The sequence below is a fragment of the Macrobrachium nipponense genome, chromosome 2, assembly GCF_015104395.2.
Source record: "Macrobrachium nipponense isolate FS-2020 chromosome 2, ASM1510439v2, whole genome shotgun sequence".
Lineage (NCBI taxonomy): Eukaryota > Metazoa > Arthropoda > Malacostraca > Decapoda > Palaemonidae > Macrobrachium > Macrobrachium nipponense.
The window spans coordinates 81,254,338-81,276,837 of NC_087201.1; the positions used below are offsets into that span (position 1 = coordinate 81,254,338).

The window sequence follows — 22,500 nt, forward strand, 5'->3', positions numbered from 1 at the left end:
AGAAAGAGAATTCCCACAGAAAATTGCGCGCGAACACAGAAAAGGCGCGAAAGACCCATTTTCCTCTGTTACACAATACGTGGGCAGTCTTAACACAAGCATTCTCACCAATGGAGCTCATAACGATATGTTTTTTCCACTGTAATGTAAGTATGCACAAAAGCGATAATTGGCATCAACATTACGAAAAAGTTGAGAGAGAGAGAGAGAGAGAGAGAGAGAGAGAGAGAGAGAGAGAGAGAGAGAGAGAGAGAGAGCCATAAACTGTGAAAGTCACAGTAACTGCTGTACAGTGTAATTGATGCATTGGGTCACCTGTATTCCTGGTAGGATTTAATATGACTCGCAAATGCACGCACACGCACGCACACTCATTCACACACAGATGGGATACCTGGAACAAGCAGAACGCCAAGAAAGCCTTATATGAAACACTTCACTCATTTCTTAATCTAAAATGGATCATTAGCTCTAATAATAAGTCGCCACTGAAAGTCATTATGTTACAACCGAATTTTACATTACAAATCAATAAAATGACCAGACCACATACGACAGGTTACTTTGCATTTTTCGTACTCACTGTGAAGGATAGGATCCTATTACAATGCAGACGATGGACTGAAATACATTAAGCAAATTGACATTAATTCTAGTCAGTCACCTCCCGCTAAGGGCGCCGACTTCTGTCCTCAAATATGCCTTGGATAAGGGAACCTTAAATTTAGCCTCGTCTTCAAACGTGTGTCAATGACAAGGCTACAGACAAGTTTGTTTCCAGAATGTCCTAACATGAGTTATGTATGAGACACTTTTTCGTTTTATTTTAATGAAACGTGACCAAACATTGTGCAAAATAATTGTTAAATGTTTAAATCGAGCATAAATACTCAAAACTGTACCTTTGTAAGGACTCGAGTGAGGTACTTTAATTCAGTCTTGAGCCGCGTTCAGTACGAAACTTTACCTTCGAATAAATGTGTTGAATATGTGGGTGTATTATAAGTGAGCAAACGCGATTATAGGCTTTAGTTCTAGAGTGAGGTATGTGGCGGTGGGGGGTGGGGGGAGGTTAAGTGACAGCAGTAGTTAAGGAGGGAATGGGACAATAAGAGAATGAGTCACTCATGTCGACTCCCACTCATGAGTGATGGATCTGAGTCATGTTAAATATTCATCATCTTGCCCCCCTGCCTTTATCTCTCGCTTGATAACACATATGCAGATATACATATATACTATATCATATATATATACTATATATATATATAATATATAATATAATGTACACACACACACACACACACAGCATATTAATATTATATTATATAATAATATGATATATATATATATAGATATATATATATATATATATATAATGTACCAAGCACAAACACACACACACAAAGCACACACACATATATATATATATATATATATATATATATATATAGAGAGAGAGAGAGAGAGAGAGAGAGAGAGAGAGAGGAGAGAGAGGAATTGAGAACCTTAGAAAAAAAAAAAAAAGCGAGGGAACGGAACACGATCTTCTGAGGCGGCTTCAACTTAATTGTTGTTTTCTCAGGATTCTTCTGCTTCTTCTTCACATGTGGTCAGATTTCGGCTCTCTATCGATGAGAGTGAAGGATCAGGAGTGCTCATCTCCACACCCCCCACCCCTTGCTGTTGTTGTTGTCATTTTTATTTCGAGGATGCTTTTTCAAGGTTTTGTCTATTTCGTCTTCACCAGTGTCTCAAGGAGGAGCTTGTAATATTCAAGGAATTTTTTCAATTATCACTCGAATATTTAGTCTTTAATAATTCCATGCGTTCATGACCGATTATCTGTAAATTCAACCCATCATGTATATTCAATTATCTACTAGCTTTTGTTTTTGCCGAATGTTTGTAAAAGTCATAAACCACACAGAAAACATAAACTTTTGGGGAAAAATTCACAAAATCACATCTTCGAATGTTTGAGAAAATGAACGAGGTAGGCGTTACAATCAATCACAAAACATAGCCCCGTGTAACCTAATACCAATCATAAACAATTAACTTAAAATATAAAAACCAATACGAATATAATAATAAGTCTTTTCAGAGACATTTTCCCGCCCCTCACCCGAATATATGTTGATAGAGTGCTTTAGAAGTTCAAGCGAAGATGCAATGCATTACTACCTCAATACTACTTGAATTTCAAGTCAAAGGACCTTGTGGACTTGTTCCATACGAATAGGCTTCATCTTCAAAATAATAATAATAATAATAATAATAATAATAATAATAATAATAATAATAATAATAATAATAACAACACTGATCTTGCGAATATAAATACAACAATACTCTGTACGTATTGGATATTCAAACCTCGACGGTGACGCTGCGACTAAAAAGACGGCAGAGCCAGTGAGTCACCAGCAGCAGCAGTGCCCTTGACATCAGACACTAGAGCCACTAAGACTCTAGCACAGAGAGAGAGAGAGAGAGAGAGAGAGAGAGAGATTACGAAGGTCACGAAGCGTGACTTCCCTTCGTATTGATGGTTTAATGGCAAAGTAACTATGGTGAAGTATTAAGAACCAAATAAAGAAGAAGAATGAACGAATATGGTTCTAGGAGAGTAGACCGAAAAGAAAGAGATTAATTTTAATTCATAAAAATAAGTACAGTAAAATATTTTTAAAAAGCAAAACGGAAGTACTCTGGTTATGAAAAAAAAATGTACGATTCATCAGGGGTAGAAACAATGAAAAATAACTGTGTCAAAAGCAAAAACAACAGCCTAGATTACATTTTCAGCAACAATAGTACATATAGGAATAGGAGAATGTACAGAAGTCAATAATTCAATAGTACAGATCTTACATCGCAATCAGTGAGGTTCAACTAAACATCTTAAAATATTTTTCTCAAACCAATAAATTTTCGCAAAAAATAAAAACATAAATAAAACGAGCCACAGGTTCACAATACATAACAGGAACATCACAGGAGACTCCGCCTCTAAGAATAATATATATACAATAAAAAAAACACCGGTTCAAATCCGGAGAAGAAAGCTATCGGCTTACAATGGTCAGACCTGTTTAGGGCAAGCAAACAGTGTGGATTTGTTCCGATATACACACAAGGTGAATGTGTGTGTATGTATACAAATGTGTGCATGTATATGTCTTTACATATATATATTATATATATATATTTATATCTATATATATATATAGATATATATTATACTAATATATATATATATATATAAGATTGCTCACTGATCTTCAAATGATATAAAGACTCCACACTGCCCTATATGCCTGACATGACTTTTTTTTTTTTTTTTTTTGGACAGGCATCCCTCGAACAACTGAGGCTTTACAGATACCTAACACTGACATAACGAAATAAACAGCTTCATATTAATCCATATGAATGTCAGAATCGACGAAACATCTAAGCCTAAACAATGACCAGAGGCTCTTCGCCGTCTCTCCTCTTTCAACATCAGGCATAAAAGACTTTTTCCTTCAGTAAACCTGTTTTCCTTTTTATTCATTATTTTCCTCCTCTTCTCAGGAGAATTCTCTTAATCGATAACCGCAGTCCTAGAATCTGACACCGAACTCCAGCGGAGACGCAATATGATCAATTTGGACAGTTCTCCCGAGATCCCCATTCTGTGACATTCCCTTTTGTTTGTTCGATTCGAGATCATTGCGCTTAATGACAACAGTTGATGCATTTACGGGAATTATCCTACGGCATTTTAGGTACTTACATATGAAAATTCTCATTTGCGTATACAATCATGTCACAGAAACACACACACACACAAACACACACTCACTCTCTCTCTTCTTCTTCTTTTTTTTCCCCAGCCCCTCAAATTCCCTCCTGTCAAAAACCTACCTTCCCCTAAAAATTAATCGCTTCAACTGACCCCATTCAACACCAACAGTTGGAAACAGAAATAACATCCAATTACCGACGTCACCCACAAAGAGCAAACAGAAGGCCATAAAGGAAAGAGAAAATTACCTTTCGGGATTCTTTCTCTCTCCCTCCCTCAATAAAAGAGGCACTGTTAGGGACCCTCTGGATTCTTTCAAGCACACATGAACATCGTCCCAGGCCGCGTCATGGTAGGACACCACAATGGACATTCTGGTGCTTTTGTTGGAAATTTAAAAAAAAATGGGAGGGGGGCAGTTCATTAAATGTCAAGTTATTGAAAACACGCGAAAAATAAGAAATAATTACAGCTGGAAATTCACGAACTAATACATTATGCGAAAGATACGTTAACTCTGGTCCATTACACAAGTACAAAAATACACAGTTATGTAAATAAAAAAAAATCACGAGACGTGACAGTCCTGCGTTATATACCTCAAAAGAAAAATTCCTCGATTCTAGGATCCCACAGCAGCTAAATCCAAGTCGGGGATGCCTCCTATAATCCCAGAATTCGTTTGTAAGCCATAAAAGTGTACACGGTCAGTGAGAATACTACCCGGCAATAACTATTAAGTGTGCCACTATCTTATAAATACAGAGCAATATACACCAGACGTCGTCCAACTCATGAAAGAGGTAACAGTAAAAAACGGGTCTCTTTAAAAGAGTACCTTAACCTTTGTGAGCATCTAAAGGAACACGTAAGGTGACGACATTCGCACTCTTTTTAACACACCGAAGCACCGCAAATGACATCGGAGAGGGAAGGGAAGGGGAGGGGGGATAAGATTCGCAAAGAAAACACTTCAGAGAGAGAGAGAGAGAGAGAGAGAGAGAGAGAGAGAGAGAGAGAGATGGGGCAGGAGGACCAACAGCACTGACAGCTATATGGTGCAATAGCGACAGACCATGGGTTCAATGGTCACTCCTTATGAAAGGGACTTCCCATAAACTTTTCAATATACGGCGACTTTTATGTGGAAGAAGAGTTACCCAGGCGTATAAATACACACACTCACACAAACAGACTTTACAGAAGAAAACACAAATTAATAAGTTCTTGACCCAAAGTAAAAGCAGAGGTTTCCTTAATTACGTTAAATGTTGGATCGAATTCAACATGATTAAAGTTGGGGAGAGAGAGAGAGAGAGAGAGAGAGAGAGAGAGAGAGAGAGAGAGAGAGAGAGAGAGAGATTCTTATGTCACTTCCGGGTACCTAAGAACAACCTGTTATGCTTTGATATTGTGAGTACTTCAAGTACTGTTATATTAAATGTCCTAATAGATTGAAGTAGGATAATACTGAGACTAAAGGACATAACAACATTGACAAACTGGAAAATATACTGGGAAGATAGCAAAATTCATATATTTCTATGCAAAAGTCACACTGCATTATTATTATTATTATTATTACTAATAATAATTTTTGCTGTTGTTGCCGATGCTTCAGTTCCACCAGAACAGGTTACATACAGTACTTCCTACACAGTTGAACTGCATTCTTGCTCCCATGAGCTCTTCATTCAAGCCCATCCTGATTTCTTCAGCGGCATGGTGGGCATGGCATTTCCTTTTGTATACCCACCGGCAGGTCAAATACACTGGTCCGCTAAGCGCAAACCAAAGTGAGGCTATTTGCATCAACAACCATCTACAATGTCTTAATACCAAGGCAGATTTGCAGGCGCCGAAAAAAAGAATACACCTCAGCAGTGAGTATTCATCCTCGGGTGAATCTACTGTGAAGGATAACTATGAACATCAATCTTTACATTACATGAAAAAAGTTAATCCTTCCAAAGCTCGAAAAGGAAAAAAAGAAACTCAAGTGACGGCAGACAAGACAGATAGTACCCAAGATCTCATCAACAGAGGTCGAAAACAACGGCTGCGGATGAAAACAACAATGGGACTCCATTCATCTCTTCATTTAAGGTACGTCAGTCAGCAACGAAGGTCGAAACAACACAGACACCGGAGTTACAGTTAACACCAGTCACTCAAGCACAGGGACCAAGTAGTACCTATTAGATAACCCAGATGGCATCGTCTTCCGAACTTGGGCCATGTTTAGTCACGAGTGGAAATTGCAGTAACACTTCTGATGTATGGACAGCGGAAATATCTGCGGCTAATACTTTATTTGCCTTCTTTATCAAAGTTAATTACGAAAAGAGAAGATATTTCATATTCTCAGATTAGATATGCAATTAAAGGGTATAAATCTTCGAGGCATACAAAACCACTGATGATAACTGCAGTCATCGGTGAAATTCCCCAGGCTTCTTACATAACAGTAATAACAGACGTACCAACCGCAGCAGCAGCAGCAGATGATATAAGCATTCTGGGTTGATGGTGGTTCAAACGTTCTTGGTAACCCAATAAAATTCACTCTGAACCTTTTGAGCCGCTTGACAAAGTACCTCAGAAAATATTCCTCCCTTCCTCACTGAGGGACGTCATCTTTTCTCCTCCTGTAGGCCTCTCTCTGCTACGGCTCCTCCCGTTCCTGTTCCTCTCCAAGGGATCTTACAAAAGGTGCTGGGAACACGGGGCTAAAGATAGCCACCGTTCGTACCTGTCACATTAAAACTAAAAACATGCGAGTAACAAGAGCACACTACACTTGTTTTTTGCATACCATATAAAAAAGTAAATGGCAATCAATCACAATATCCGAACATAGCAGAAACGAAAACACAAAAAGTCTCCAACATACCACCCTCATGTGAGACCGTGAAACCCTTCACGATATCCTTCGGCGGGAACACGGCATACGCATGCTCAATATTTAAATGAATTTACGACACACCACTACGAAATATTTATGACGACACTAATCTCCAAATCACAAACACTGTTGAAAAGATAATAAACAGAAAATCTGATTTATGAGAAGCGGAAGTAGCTACATACACTTGAGACATGAAGAGTTGGAGGAAGGGAAAGACGGCAGTCTGGGTTATATGGCATTAAATAGAGCCCTAAGAATGAAACCCGGATAATGGATAGACGAGGAGCGCAGAGGAGCGAAGAAAGAATGGAGGCAAGGAGAGGTTGGGAAGGAGGGGAGGGGTTTGATGGTGGGAAGGGAAGAACAGGAGGGAGAGGGGTACCAGTAGCTGATGTTATAAATAAATCTCGGCCTCTTCAGGCCTTGACAATCTCCTCTACATCGATATCGGTAGGCGGAGATGTAGAAGAAAGTGGAGGGGAAGCCCGGCTATGGATAATGTAAGTACGGGTGTCAGGGAGGAGTACCGACCGAGCAGGGTCACCTTATCAAGGGCATAATTCCGAATTATAAAGGTTATCACAAAACGATAACCCCCAAAAATCCCGACCCACCCAAGACGCTGACACCCACGGAGAGAGTTTTCTGAACTTGATCGAAGTTTTTTTTTTTTCTTTTAAATGCCCACAGTCAATGACATACCCGGCAACAACGCCGGGTTAAAACAGTAGGCCGAGACCAACTCAAGTCTCCACAACGGATCGGATATTCAATTAAAATAGACATCAAAATCAAATAGAAAAGTCGTTTGAATTTAAAATTACTTTATGCAGTGTAATGAAATCCCCCAATCATGAAATATTACTGAAGAGAATGAAAGCGATGAGACTTCCATTTGGGATCATTTTATCAATGTGCTTAAACACATAGGCCAACCCTCCACCCCAACAGCTAATCTCTCTCTCTCTCTCTCTCTCTCTCTCTCTCTCTCTCTCTCTCTCTCTCTCTCTCTCTCTCTCTCTCTCTCTCTCTCTCACGCGCGGCCAGGGAGGTGGCCAACAAGATTTCCGTTGAATTGATGAAGTGGAAATTTAAAAGCTCGCCAGACAGTAGTGACACTGATGGGTAGGAAATGTCATGGAGATGAAAAACATAAATATATAGGCTAGTAGAATCGACCTCTGTTCTCTGTCCCGGCTAAAAAAAAGACAGGTTAAATAAACAATTACTACCCTGCTACCACCATCCCTAGCCCTGGTACCAACCACAACATTATTCTCCCTCAACTGAAAATAATACAGATCATAATTTTTCAGTCAAGTCTTGCAGTAAAACGTTGGATGATACGAATCTTCGAAGTTTATAAGACAGTCCTTAAATTAGAAAGTTTATAAGGCAGTCCTTAAATTAGAAAGTTTATAAGGCAGTCCTTAAATTAGAAAAAAAAAAATGGAAAAGTGATTCTTAAGAAAAATTACAACATGAACGACAAAATAGTTCAAGGGAAAATGATAATGGAATAAAGACACTGCGACTTATGTAAAAAAAAAAATGCCTCATCTCTTTGGGATGATTGATTGATTTATGGCGCTACACCTGGAGTCGCAACATCTAGGTTATTGATGCCGTAAGAAAATTGACTAAAATATATTCTAAAAGGAAAGTTTCATATAACAGAGAGAGAGAGAGAGAGAGAGAGAGAGAGAGAGAGAGAGAGAGAGAGAGAGAGAGAGAGAGAGAGTAAAAACATGTCTCTTTGGGACCTATGTTGAAAACAAGAGGAAAAATAGCAAAGAGCGAACAGATCAATACACATTGCATACAATGAAAATATAAGGAGGCCGACGGTCAAACCGAGAACCGGCAAGAATCTAATCCAAAGAGGGAAAACAGGAGAGAAGGAACTCACCCTAATCTCTTCAAGAGTGACGGAATTATCGGTATATCGGACGAGCCTGCGTGGGTCGAGGGGGTCACTCTCTTTAATTTTGGACGCCAGGAAAAGGCAGACGGTGCCCAGGAGCTGGAGCTGTTCTTTTCGGATCTTCATGAGCGACAGGAAACGGTCCAGCATGTTCATGGCGAGGGTGAACACCTCCTCCCCCTGCTGCTCCTCTTGGCATACCTGCGGGCAAAGAGCACACACCCACTGGCATTAACGGCAATGAAAGGTAACTTTATAGGGGTGAGTATAAATGGACATAATATCTATTATAAATTAATGTGTATAAATAAATAAATATATATATATATATATATATATATATATATATATACATATATATATATACATATGTATGTATGTATGTATGTATGTATGAACGTATGTATGTATGTATATAAGAGAAAACTAGTATGCTTCTCAATTATATATGTACAGAAGGATCAACAGTAATATAGTTGAGTATCAAGAAGTGATGTGCGTACATTTTTAATCATAAATTTCGGTCAGATATCCAAGTAGGGTACATTACACACACAAACACATATATATACATATATATGCATATATGTATATATATTTACCACTCAATTATGTACACAATTTAACTGCAGAAAGACCAAACTACATGATTGAGGGCACATGACAACAATACCTACTTATTCAGTACATGATACGCCAGTTACATTAGGGCCGCCATCTCAGACAGTCAAATCATACAGCTGTCACGACTCCCGAAAATAAACTAATCGCGTAAATACGCTCCGAAACGTCTCCCACCTTATTCAGGATGCTACGTAGCACATTTCAGGAGAATAATAATTTTCTTTACTTGTACAAAGCTATAAGGATGCCACTTTGATCAAAATAGGCAGTTTTCCCCTTCAATTGGAAGTTAACATAACTATAAATCTATTTCGGGAATATATACACCACATCCTAAACTGGCGCATAACTTGGCCTAACCAAAGGCGTTCCAGAATCTTTCTTCGAAAAATAAGGGCTTGAAAGCTGTTTGATGAAGCTAATTTGATAAATAAAAATCCGTCCACAAGACTTTCAAATCGTGTAATTACAAACCACAAGAAAGAGAAAATCAACTCGACACAAACCATAAAGAAACAATAAAAAATAAAATCAAACTTCCAACGAAATACATACTCGAGACGGACGGATGACACAAGACAATCATGACGACATCTTCAAGGTCATACTCCCCGCCAGACAGGTCACCGCCCTTGCAAGACACCACCCATCCCTACCCACCCAAGCAAGTTAACAGCTCTGGTGCGGGGGAGGGGGGGGCATGACGGAGATGAAGCATGGAGCGAGGGAGGGGAGGAAGCAGGAATGGATACAAGAAAAAAAAATGGGAGGGATGTGAGGAGGGAAGGGGGCCTTTGAGACATCACTAAAAATACACGTCTATCAGAGCATAAGCCTCTCTCTCTCTCTCTCCTCCCTCCTCTCTCTCCTTCTCTCTCTCTCTCTATCTTCTCTCCTCTCCCTCTCTCTTCCCCCCCCCCCCCCCCTCTCCTTCTCACACACACACACACACACATATTATATAGATATATATATATATATATATATCTATATATATATATATATATATATTTATATATACATATATATGTATATATATATATATAATGACACTGCTTGCCATATACACTACCCAACGGATGGTCACCCGTACGAGTGCTGACCAGACCCAACACAGCTGCTTAACCTGCCTCAGATCGCTGCCTCTCACACCCTCCGTCTCTTCTGTCGAGAATTCATCTCTTGTGGTGGTGATTACTTAGGCCGCAGCTGAGCGCCAGAGGCAAAACAACCCCCTCCCATTTATTTTAAGACAGTCTGACAAGAAACGTCCGTAAAGCAAATCTATAACGTAAACAAGCATACCTCATTTAACGCTTACACTTTTACAACGTCAATTTGATCAGTTGAACTAGAAATACGCAATGAGTGACCCAAGTTCCTAATGCATCAAAAAGAAGCAAATACAACCATAGCATGTAAGGAAATAATGTCACGTAGTTTTTCAACTGCCTAACTAACGATGAGAGCGTGAGAAAGAGTGGGTGTAACAAATTTATAAGAAGGCTCTCACCAAATCACGTGACCCATATTGGCACGTGGGGGCATCAGTAGGTAGAGAAAGAGAGCGAACGGAGGGGTGGGGGGGGAGGAGGAGGCCCCGGCCAGCTACAACTGATGACGGCACCGTCTAATCTTCACTTCACACAGGCAACAAACAAACACATCGTCGTCACTGGAACTCATGCGTAGGACTCAAAAGCTCCTCTGTCATTTCTCCCGACTTTCCTCAACATTTCCGAACACCACAATGGAAGAATGAATGCCATAGCATGAGATTAAAGGGTGATCGTATTCTAATTAATTTGTACAAGGTCGACGAATACATGTCATTGGGGAGTTACAGGCGAGGGACATAGGAAGGAGGGGGGGGGGCGGTTATGCATGTGAAAGAGAATTAAGGGGAAGGGAGAGGGAGGGGGAGTGAGGGGCTGATGAATGATTCTTGTGTTGTGAGAGGACGTAGTGTGGATACCCAAATGTTCCCATAACGTGTATAGGCTGCTTAATGCAACCGCATGACTCACACCACACCACTGAGCGGCAACAGTTAGTATGTTAAAAACGTCCCTGAAAGACGCGGAGAAACTATTCCCAGTCAGAGTAATGAAGAACATCAACAGAAATCTAAGTAAGACGAAAGAGAGAAAGAGAGAGCTTTACCCTCAGTGACTGAGGCCCTGTCTGGGTGGACGACTCGCTTTTTCAGTCGAGTTACAAAGACCAACAGTGACTCTCATCACTGAGGAAAACTGAGCATTTAATTTACAAAAGACGAAGATGAAATCTATTGAATCATGAGGGTATTTATCAAGTCTTGTACAGCCTAACCCCTTTTACTATTCACGTGTGTAATTGCTCTCTTGGATTGTAAATCGAATGAATATATTATTCCTAACACGAAAATGATGCCTCAGTACGTGGCGCTTATTAAATTAGCATTATGCGTCAAGAAAAAATGAATAAAATGGATAAAAACCTGACTTACATTAACCATAAGTCATAACCAATTTTAGCTGAAGATGCTAAGATATATCAAAACGCCCTTGAGTGACCTCTGGGATCACATGATGTAATTTCTTTTAAGAATCTACATTACATATCGCTGGAACCTTGGTATTGCCACATCTCATCTTGAAGCTCTTCATGGGATGCTAGTGACGCTTTACCGCACCGCTAAATTGATATCACTTGGGACACGAAATGAACGGAACTGGAGGCGACGGATCGGACCTCACGACAGCCACACGAAAATATTGCAAAATTGTTAGTTTGTGTTTGAGAAGCACACCTGCAAAAATAACAAATAAAAACATACCCAGTGGTTATAAGCATTGAGACATTGCAATGGTATGGGTTCAACCTTTCCAGTGGGCCCCATCAGGTTCTTTCCGTCGCACGAAGGGAGAGGGAGGAGGAGGAGGAGGAGGAGGAGAGATAGAGAGAGGGAGGGACGGGGAGGTGGAAGGGGAGAGGGTAGCATACATAAGGGAGAGGGAGGAGCAGTCAGAAGAGTGCTGAAGGTGGTATTGTTCCCTTATGGATGCTGCAATCCAACACTCTTCTCTCTCTCAATCCTGTTTTCTTTTTCCCCACGCCGAGTCACGTGTATTTAAAAAGTACAATGTATGTATATACCCCGATCAAGTGTACAGACAAAACGCGTCTTTGTACGTGAGAGTTACGGCAATGAACACAGAGCAGTGGCATCAGAGCCACGGGTTACCCGTAAACATCGCCTACTAACTCGGGCACCTTTCAGCCGACTCATAATGCATCGATAATTCACCCCCACGAAGCAGCCTCAGAGGAAAGCATGAGAACTCTGAAGAGGACTTGGCTGAAATGCACAAACAACGACAGAGCAATCTGGCAGCCAGCTAGACAGCCTCCTCCAAAATGGCAAACTATGATTGGCTAGTCCTCCAGGGACCGACCATCCTGCTGAAGGGGTCTGACTCATTCGCTGCTGGGGCAGGGGCTGGGGCCGGGGGCGGCTGGTGCCGCCTTCTTTAGTAGTCTTTCGCTATGGGTGGCAGTCGTCATTGCAGTAACAGTCCCTTAGTAGTAGCAATCGCAGTTACAGACGACTGTTGTTCGGGCGTCACCAAGACACTTCGCTTAAATTAACACTCAAAAGTTGGCAACAAAACTGAAACCCACCGACGAAAGGATCTTTATTGTTATGAAATAAATATAGTACAATAGATTATTTCTCGAAGGCTTTCCTAAAGATACTCTTCTTTGCTCAGTCCCTCATACTCTTCCCCCCCCCCCCCACCCCTTCTCTTTTTCAAATCCTTAATCAGTAGCCCTCCCTCCCTGTCTAGAACCCTTACACCTCCTGCAGACCGAGACCCTGCTGCCGCGGCTGCTACTGCTGCTCCTGCCTTTCCAACCCGACCAGCAGACAAAGGACAAGAGGACCTGATCGGAGGGCCACGAGGGGAGGGCAGTCATGGTAGCAATACACAGGGGCAGACAGACGGAAACCTACTGCCCCACTTTCTTGAAACTACAGAAACTAACGGCATTCTCTATTCTTTCACGCAAACTGCCATACACAACCAAATTACCCAACTACGACGAAAGCTTACGCTTTGTTAAAAGAAAGAAAAAAACAGTTCAAGCAACTAAACAGAAATGATGGTGAGAGAGAGAGAGAGTACTGAATACCTTTAAACACGAATGAGTGTCGACGTTAGGTAGTCAGTCGCCAAGGCTCTATGGGTCTTGCATAACATGATGAGAAAGAAGGAAGTGAAAAAGGTTTATATATACGTAGGAAGAAAGTGGAACGATGGTTTATCGTGTGAGGCATTTCTGTCTTATTTTTCGTAATAATATCCAGTTTAAGCCGTGTCTAAATGGAATGCACTTCAGCAAAAAAGAAAAGAAAAAAACTTCGTTAAAGTCTTGACAAAGAATAAAGGTAAATATAAATTTAAAATCAATCAACTTTGATATCTTCATAGCAGTCACTGGAAATAACTGGAGTCCATTTGCGTAAAAAAATCACGATGAAGCAAGACGCTACTGGTGTTATAATAACCAAGAGACTGTAACAACCTAACGGTCTAAGACGAATAACAACAAAAACGTTAACCAATCACGAACTGCTTCATATTGTCCAGTCGCACTTCATGGAATTCTTGTGATATCCACTGAGAAGTTTTTAATGATAAAATCTAAAACGACATTACCCGAAGATTATCGTTAGCAATTTCATGTTTTTATAAAAGCTCTAGTAACAAATGACAGCTGACCGGCACCAAAGTGTGCTAATCAATACAAAAGTGCAAGAGAATTGAATAGCAACACTGGTTATAATTAAATAGTTACTATTAGCCTTCGGCACAAATCTAAATTTACAGTACCGTATGTGGCTTTGATTAACCCACACAGATTGTTAGTTTAAACACACTATGCAGGTGTTTGGCATTCCTGTAAATGCACTTTAAACAACCCACTCCTTCGTTTCAGTTGGATAATCGAGTCCAAAGGTCCACGTCAAGCCTCTTAAAACGTTACCACACTTTCGGCTAAGGGCAGAAGCCTATGCATATGGCCACAGAATTGGATTAAGAAAACAAAATAAATAAAATAAACATTGTAATACGCTATAAAACTGAATTTGTTGATAAGAGACCCAATCAACTTGAAGAATACAGAAAATAGCGTAGTATGTGTGTTTCATATACGAATTACAAAGACGCAATTGTTTATTATTCAAAGTATTCATCGCCGATTGACAATCACCGTTTATAAACGTACACTCCGGCAGCACATAATCGGCCGCACACACAAAAAAATTAATAATAATAAACAAACAAATAAACGATATAAGATTCATTCGTATTACGGAAGTCATTCAAAACGAAAAAAAAAAAAAAAAAAAAAAAAATGGATGCCGTTCATCAAATCACAGATTAGGCCTAATAACTATCAACCAGGTAATGGACCTATAAAACCACTCAGTTTATCGGTCACAAGAGAACTTGCCATCAGTTCTCAGAAGAGAACACGCCTAGGATAATGAAATCAGAATTTCAAAGATTTCAAAGATGGTGTTAAACATTATTAAGGCTTGCTGTTCAACAGCCTCTTACCAATGAAAGGCGTACTGCTGCAACACCAATTTGACGTTAAAACGAATAGAAACTATAATTGTCTTACACATGAATAAATTATCCATAAAGCATACGAAACTTAATTGTGATTATTTACTGATGTCTAAGTGTAGAAAATTTAATTGTCATTATTTACTGAGGTTAAGTGTAGAAAAAGGGTAACTTCACTTACGTCACAAAATCAATGAGTAACATATGTGAAAGTTCATATACGCAAATACTCTGGCCGACTACAAAATATATGGGTAGATAGATGATTACTTGATTTCTTGATATGAGCAGGAGAGAGAGAGTACCATGTGAGGGTTTCTTAATCACATACATCATGACGGGAGCGATTATTTATACAGGATCTAGGCCTATGGACCTACACCTACCACCACTGTACTTCTCCGTAGTCACTCTACAACAAAAAGGCTAGTGAAAGTGGAGAGGCGGAGGAAAAGGTACAACGAAAATACTTTGTCAGAATGTGAGAGCATCTTCTGTATACTCATTTTCGGCAATGAATGAAGGTAATAATAATGAGGCAAAACAAAAAATAAATAAATAAATAAATAAAAGTTAATGCACTTTACTGATACTTGACTTAGACACCTAAACCCGGGTCAAATATACTGGAAAACATCTAAACTAATTCAAACGGTAAGCGCGGACATTAAAAAAACGTACATACATACAAACATACACACACACACATATGTATATGTATATATGTATATATATACGTATATATATATATTATATATAAATAAATAAATTATATATATATATATATGTGTATGTGTGTGTGTGTGTGTGTGTGTGTGTGTGTGTTGTGAATTTCAATGACAACAATTAAATCGTATGAGAGTGCGTTTTCATAACGAAAACATGAAACAATTTTACATTAAAATATACTCACATGAAGTGTAACGATGAAAATTGCGAAAAACAACATACGTATATATGCATATATATATTTACAGACAGATACACGTCTACAAATACATAAGCTAAGCCATCCATGGTTCCTCGATATTTATACTTATCTAATTTAATGATTAATAAAAAAAAAATTAGACGACCTTTATAACATAGCATTTTCATGAAACAACCTAATAATAAGTTATTGATCTCCACAAATAACTAGTTGTCGTTGTTATAAAATAAGGTGACCTTATGCCAACGGAGGCTCACCTGAAGCATATATATATATATATATATATATATATATATATATATATATATATATAAACTGACACTCCATCAATTTCCTTGATTACTTTTGGGGTGTCTTATATTTGCTCTCATTTGGTCATTTGACTGGCCCCATTTATTCATTGTTTTTAGTTGTCTTGAATCAGACAGGGCTTCAGTGTCATAATTTTTACCATTATATATAATGTGGATGTAAATGTATACTTGTATATGTATATGTATGTATGTATGTATGTATGTATGTATGTATGTATGTATGTGTTATATATAGACGAACCCTATTCATATGGAGTAAGCCCACAAGGGCCATTTTCTTGAAATTCCAGTTTCCACAGAATATGGTGTTCATGGGAAGAAGTAAAAGAAGGTATTTAGGAAATACAGGAAGTGACCGGTTATCAAAACTGAACAAAATAAATCAACAGATTAATGAATTATAAAAAAAAAAAATATAGCGAAAATACAAGGAGACATTTTAAAGGTAGTAATGCATTGGCATCTTCGTGTGACCATTTGAGGTTCCAAATGCACATCCTCAGGGAGACTGTTCCACAGTCCAACGGTGTGAGGGAAAATGGACCTCGGGAACTAAGAAGTTTGACAGCGACAATTACTACATAATGGTGCTGCTCCTCGGCAGGAAAAACAGGATCAGGGATCAATAATTGTGAATACGAAAGATTTTTGAAAGTACCACTAATAAAAAATTTAAAAAATGACAAAAAAGACCACTACTTCATAGTCCAAGTCATAATTGTTCATGAACTGACATTCCAAGTCTTCGGCTAATTACTGCATAGTCTGAGAATAATGTACAAATCCTTTTTTCTATTAGATCTTATTAATGTAGCATTCTTCCTCCATTTTTTTTTCAATACTTGCGTAATGGAACCACGTCTACTTATGATTTTAGGGTATCAACTGCTTTGGTGGGGTGTGTTTTCTTTCTTTCTTTCTTTTTAATTGATGAACGTCCATACAGAACTACGATACTCGATACCTGTTAAGTAACTACCAATGTCAACTGAATTAGTATCCCAAACAAAGTTATATAATGCCCAAACAAAGCTATATGATTAAGTTTAAATTTTGCCTGTATGGAACGAAACAAGTGATTTTTACGTACAGCAATACAGTATAAACACACAAACCACTTATTTCATATCTGCTTTTACAATGCAATGGTAATTTGCTTTGAACATGAGACAAAAATATTGCATCCAGAACTAATACCTTTTACCTTATATAAGACTAACTATCGTATATTTTAAAAACGTAATGAGTAACTTGGTGTCTAATCAATCATCTCAGATGTTTTCCCACATAATTTCTTACCAGAAGACATAAGCTAATTATGTAAGGAGACACACACAATTAAACTCCACATACAAAACCACACCACTGATAAAACATATGAAACAAGCGAATAAACATCTGGCTGATTAGGTTCCCATCATTTTCTAAGTTGACAGTGTTAAGAGACTAGGTACTAACAACCTGGCAACAGCGCCTGGGTCTACACACCTCAACAGGGATGGAAATAGCTGAGGTTTATAAATTTCTATATTGAAAATGTACAATCGATACATCAAAAGGTTCGCTTTCCTTCATTTATACATTTTAGTTCGACACTTGAAATTATTCCCCTTTTCGCTGTACTCGTAGGCATAAACATCCTCGCTTAGCAACCATGCAACGAACTGCGACACATCTTGCTTCCCTCTAGGCTAAATTTCTTAAACATGCTATCAATGATCATGACGAAACAATAAATCAGTAAAATAGCGACAAAAAAGACACAATACTCCGTATGGATACAGTGTTCAACCCTACTAGAAATAGTGGTAGTCCTATACCCAGGTGACCAAAACTGTTTTTTACCTGTAACATCCAATGTGCCGCCATCTCCCGCATGTAAGGTTCTACGTCCGTTTGTACGCACGAAAAGTAACTGGAATTGGGCATATATTTCTCCTCGAGGTGTAATAGATTTAATAAAACTCTGTCATCCTTGAGTAACACAGGGTCGAGATAGGCCTTGCACTTCATGTCCAGCTCTACGGAGGCATTTTCGCAACACAAAAGGTCATTTGCGAGGTCCATTTTGGTGTATATTTCGAAAGGAGACTTTGAGGTAATAATAATATTAATAATAATAAAGCAGTCACAATTATTTACTAATATATGAGGACTGGACTTAAGTTCTAATGAACCCGAAAGGTTAGGATGAAGCTGGTGATGAACATTTTGATGGCGTTTTCTTTTCTGTCGTTGACTGCGTTTTATTGCGTTTAAATATATTTAAAATGACTAGTTGGATAAACCTTAATAAAATGACACATACACCAAGGAAATATTTCTTTAAACAAAACTTGAGACGGAGTTACTGGCTATGACAACTTTTTCCTCAGTTGGGCTTTAAATTAAGAAGGAAAAAAATCTTATGTATTTTACTCGTAATACCGTAGAGCACACACGTTGTTTTGATGTAATGAGGTAGGATGAGAAAAGTGGCATCCGTAAAACGAAAATTCACATTGTCTTCAGAGCTCTCGCGCACACTGCACTTGCATCAACAGAGAACAAGGTCGCGAAGGCCGGAGCGAAATAAATGCATACGTTCCCTTTACGATCTCCGGCCTCACTAAATGTGCGAGAGAATAAGTTAGCTCTCGTACTGGTGGACTCGAGACTCGAGTCGAGTGACGTGTAGTCGCAACCAGACTTCACCTGTCTGTTGCCAAGTTTTAAAAAAACATTAACAAGTTGGTGAACTATATATATTGCATTCAATGCTAGTTCAACGGGTTAATTATGATAGTCCAAATTACCAATCAAAAACTAAGAAGGACAGCAACTGTTATGTAATAACACCACAAAGATTTGATGCTTACGACTGAACGAAAATAATAACTTGGCAACTGCAACGGACACCAGATGCGATCCGTAGAGACGTCGTTTCCATGCCACCTTCTTTATCTTGCATAATTACTTGCTAATCGAATTCCCTCAGGGTATTCCGGGGAGGATGTTTGATGGGAAAGTATGCCTTCCCAAAAACAAAGATGAGAGCCAAAGGCATGCATACGCTTCATACCATAACCACTTCCTCTGCTACGAGTTACCAAAGGTCGCTATCCACTACATCTTAACTTTGCTTATCTTACGTCGGTATTCACCATTAAGAGACAACTTTTGTTTGTTTGTTATATGACATTTGTTAATCGTTTTTCAGTTAGCTTATGGGTGCTTAACGGATGGAAACGTGAGACACACGGTCTACTAAAAATAAACTTGAAAGACAGTTTTAGTTCAACGGTACTACAGTAACAGCAGCCTCAGCAGGCAGTAACTGTCAGGCGACAGGAAAGTGAAAGGATGCTGTCTACAATTTTTGATTCCGCTAAGTTTTCATCCAGTTTCGTAATTTCAGTTTCACTTATTTATGATAAGCGGGTGATTTTACGAGTATAAATGCACCATTACTTTAGTTACTTATTACAAAAAAAGCAATATATGAATATTATATATATTATTCATATAATATATACTTATATATTATATATATATTACTATATATAATATATGATAGTACACACACATATATATATATATATATATATATATATATATAATGGTTTGTCTTGTCGCTGTAGTGGACAGCAGGACGTGAAGGAAATCGTTCATGGTTGCTGGGGCTATTATAGTAGTAAAATCTTAATACTAGATGAACCTAAAATAATACGAAGTCGAGCTCGTAACTCAGAACAGGAAATATAGTTTATTTTTTTCCATCTTCCTTTTATGAATACGTAATAGCTGCAAGGCGAGAGCGAGGACCGGAAGGAAGTGGCAAGGAAGTTGTTCCATGCGTTTATTATTGCCCATCAAATGGTCGTGTAAACGGAACTGCCACGCTTGGTCTGCAAGGCCGGAAGAAATTTTGGTCTTCTTTACAAGAATTACGTGCGATTCGTCACAGAGATGCATTTCCATGTTTTTACTGATAATTACATTCATGTGACTCCAGACTTTTGATTTTGAGTTTTTTGTTGTTGTTGGTATATCGAATTAGTATCTTTGTTAACTGTGTAAAAATAACAGGAACACCTACAAAAAATAGTAGCATTAGTATTAGTTGTAAAAAAGGGATTAAGGTTGATTACAGACACGATCAAATGAGCCTGTGACAATATGCATCATAGATCTTTAAATCACGCTACATAATTTGTCAAATTGTATTCATAGTAAGAACAAAAAATAAATGGTGATTATCTTTGGTATCGTAATATTTTGCATCTCTTTTAATATCCTTGTCTGTTCTAAACGTTTTTAAAGTCACATCTTTAAAAAATTAAAGTGAAGGTCAAATTATCTTTAATTATTCCCATCATCGTTATTTGTTACATATTCACCAGTTTTAGTGTTCTCATGTCGCCAAATATGAAGGTAATTTATGAGTGTGAAGATGGCAAGTCCCAACCCTAAGGATGTTACGATAATCACAAATTTCGGCCAAGGCGCCTCCATTCCGTACACTTAAGTATATAGGCCCCGTGCCGGTCGGTGGTGATGGGGTCAGGTCCCGGGCTCGGGCTGGCTAACGGCAATTCTAAACGTGATGTATAATACCCGTTGAGTGTAGCCACTCACCATGGAAATAATTGTATGTATATATATATATATATATATATATATATATATATATATATATATATATGTGTGTGTGTGTGATATTTCTCACATCTTTTTATTTATTTTTCTCCGGACATCAGTTTTGAGTAACTTTAACAACTTTAAAATATTTACATAATAAAATCGTTGACCATCACTGATAGTACCATAAGATTTAATCCTTATGCCGTTTAATGTGACCAGTTTGACGAACGTTTAAAAGGTTAATGCTTTGCCACAACAAATTCTTCATTATCACACTTTCCTCAAGGTTACATTCCCGGCTAGTTCCTCGTTGGACGAGTGGTTTTCGCGCTCGGCTGCCAATCCGGTGGTCCGAAGTTCGAATCTCGGCTCGGCCAACGCGGAATCGGAGGAAATTATTTCTGCTGATAGAAATTCATTTCTCGAATAAGTGTGGTTCGGATCCCACAATAAGCTGTACGTCCCAATTGGTTCCTAGCCACGTAAAAATAACTAATCCTTCGGGCCAGCCATAGGAGAGCTGTTAATCAGCTCAGTGGTCTGGTAAAACTAAGATATATTTAACTTTTACCTTCCCGGCTGAAAACTCCTTCAATAACTAAGAGACCTCTACAGAAAGCTGGAGCAGTTTAGAGCTCAACAAATTTTAATCGAAATTTATTCTGTGGGAAAATCAGCCCAGTGAATTAAAGAATCTTTTAAACAGACTAATAATAATAAGAATCATAAGAAAGCTATAGGATGCTGTAAGACTAAATTTCTTGTGGAATGAGCCGCTGCAGTCAAGGTATGTGACATTAAAACTTCGAATCCCCAGTTATGGTCAACGATCTATTATGTAAATATTTTAAAGTTGTTAAAGTTACTCAAAACTGAAGTCCGGAGAAAAATAAACAAAATGATATGAGAGATAATCACACACACACACACACGCGCACACACACACACACACACACACACACACATATATATATATATATATATATATACATATATATATTTATATATAATTAATTCCATGGTGAGTGGCTACACTCAACGGGTATTATACATCACGTTTAGAATTGCCGTTAGCCAGTCCGAGCCCGAGACCTGACTTCCTCACACCACCGACCGGCACGGGGCCTATATACTTAAGTGTGTATATATATATATATATATATATATATATATAATTATATATATATATAAATATCTATATATATATATATATATATATATAAATATAAATATATCTATATATATATATATATATATATATATATATATAATATTTACCCTTTCTTTTTTGAGTTGTCTTGCGCTGTAAGAATACTAGTGAGGAGGATTTTATTATTAATATTGCTATTGTAATCACTAAGTTCATATAATTCTTATTCTTGGCATTATTTTCTTACGCTAAAAGAAATAGCACCCTCATACTGGGAGTTCTCTCTGGGACTCCCTCTGCTACCGTCAGCAAACTGGCAGACAGACGCACGTGCAGATACGAGCTTTATTGTCTAAGAACTCCTTGTCCATCACGCTCTAGCAAATAGCCAGACAGATGAAAAAAGTCTGAATTATTCTGCAAAATTATGAAGTGTTAGCAAAACTATATATTATCTATGTTTGTATATATACTACTATATATATATATATATATATATATATATATATATAAACAATATATATATATATTATATATATATATATATATAATATATATATATATATATATATATATTATATACATAATAGACCACGTTTTAAAAAAAGA

The 22,500-nt window shown here is 38.1% G+C and overlaps 1 protein-coding gene across 1 annotated transcript in view; it reads right to left on the minus strand.

The window, feature by feature from the left end:
- Positions 1-18,761, minus strand: part of LOC135220717 (G1/S-specific cyclin-D2-like) — a 76,831-nt gene extending 58,070 nt beyond the window's left edge. The window contains exons 1-2 of the mRNA XM_064258135.1: positions 17,964-18,761; positions 8,614-8,829 (exon numbers count right to left, since the gene is read on the minus strand). Coding sequence (XP_064114205.1) covers positions 8,614-8,829; positions 17,964-18,185 — 438 coding nt within the window. The 5' untranslated portion in view covers positions 18,186-18,761. The remainder of the gene's footprint in view (positions 1-8,613; positions 8,830-17,963) is intronic.
- Positions 18,762-22,500: the final 3,739 nt, after the last annotated feature.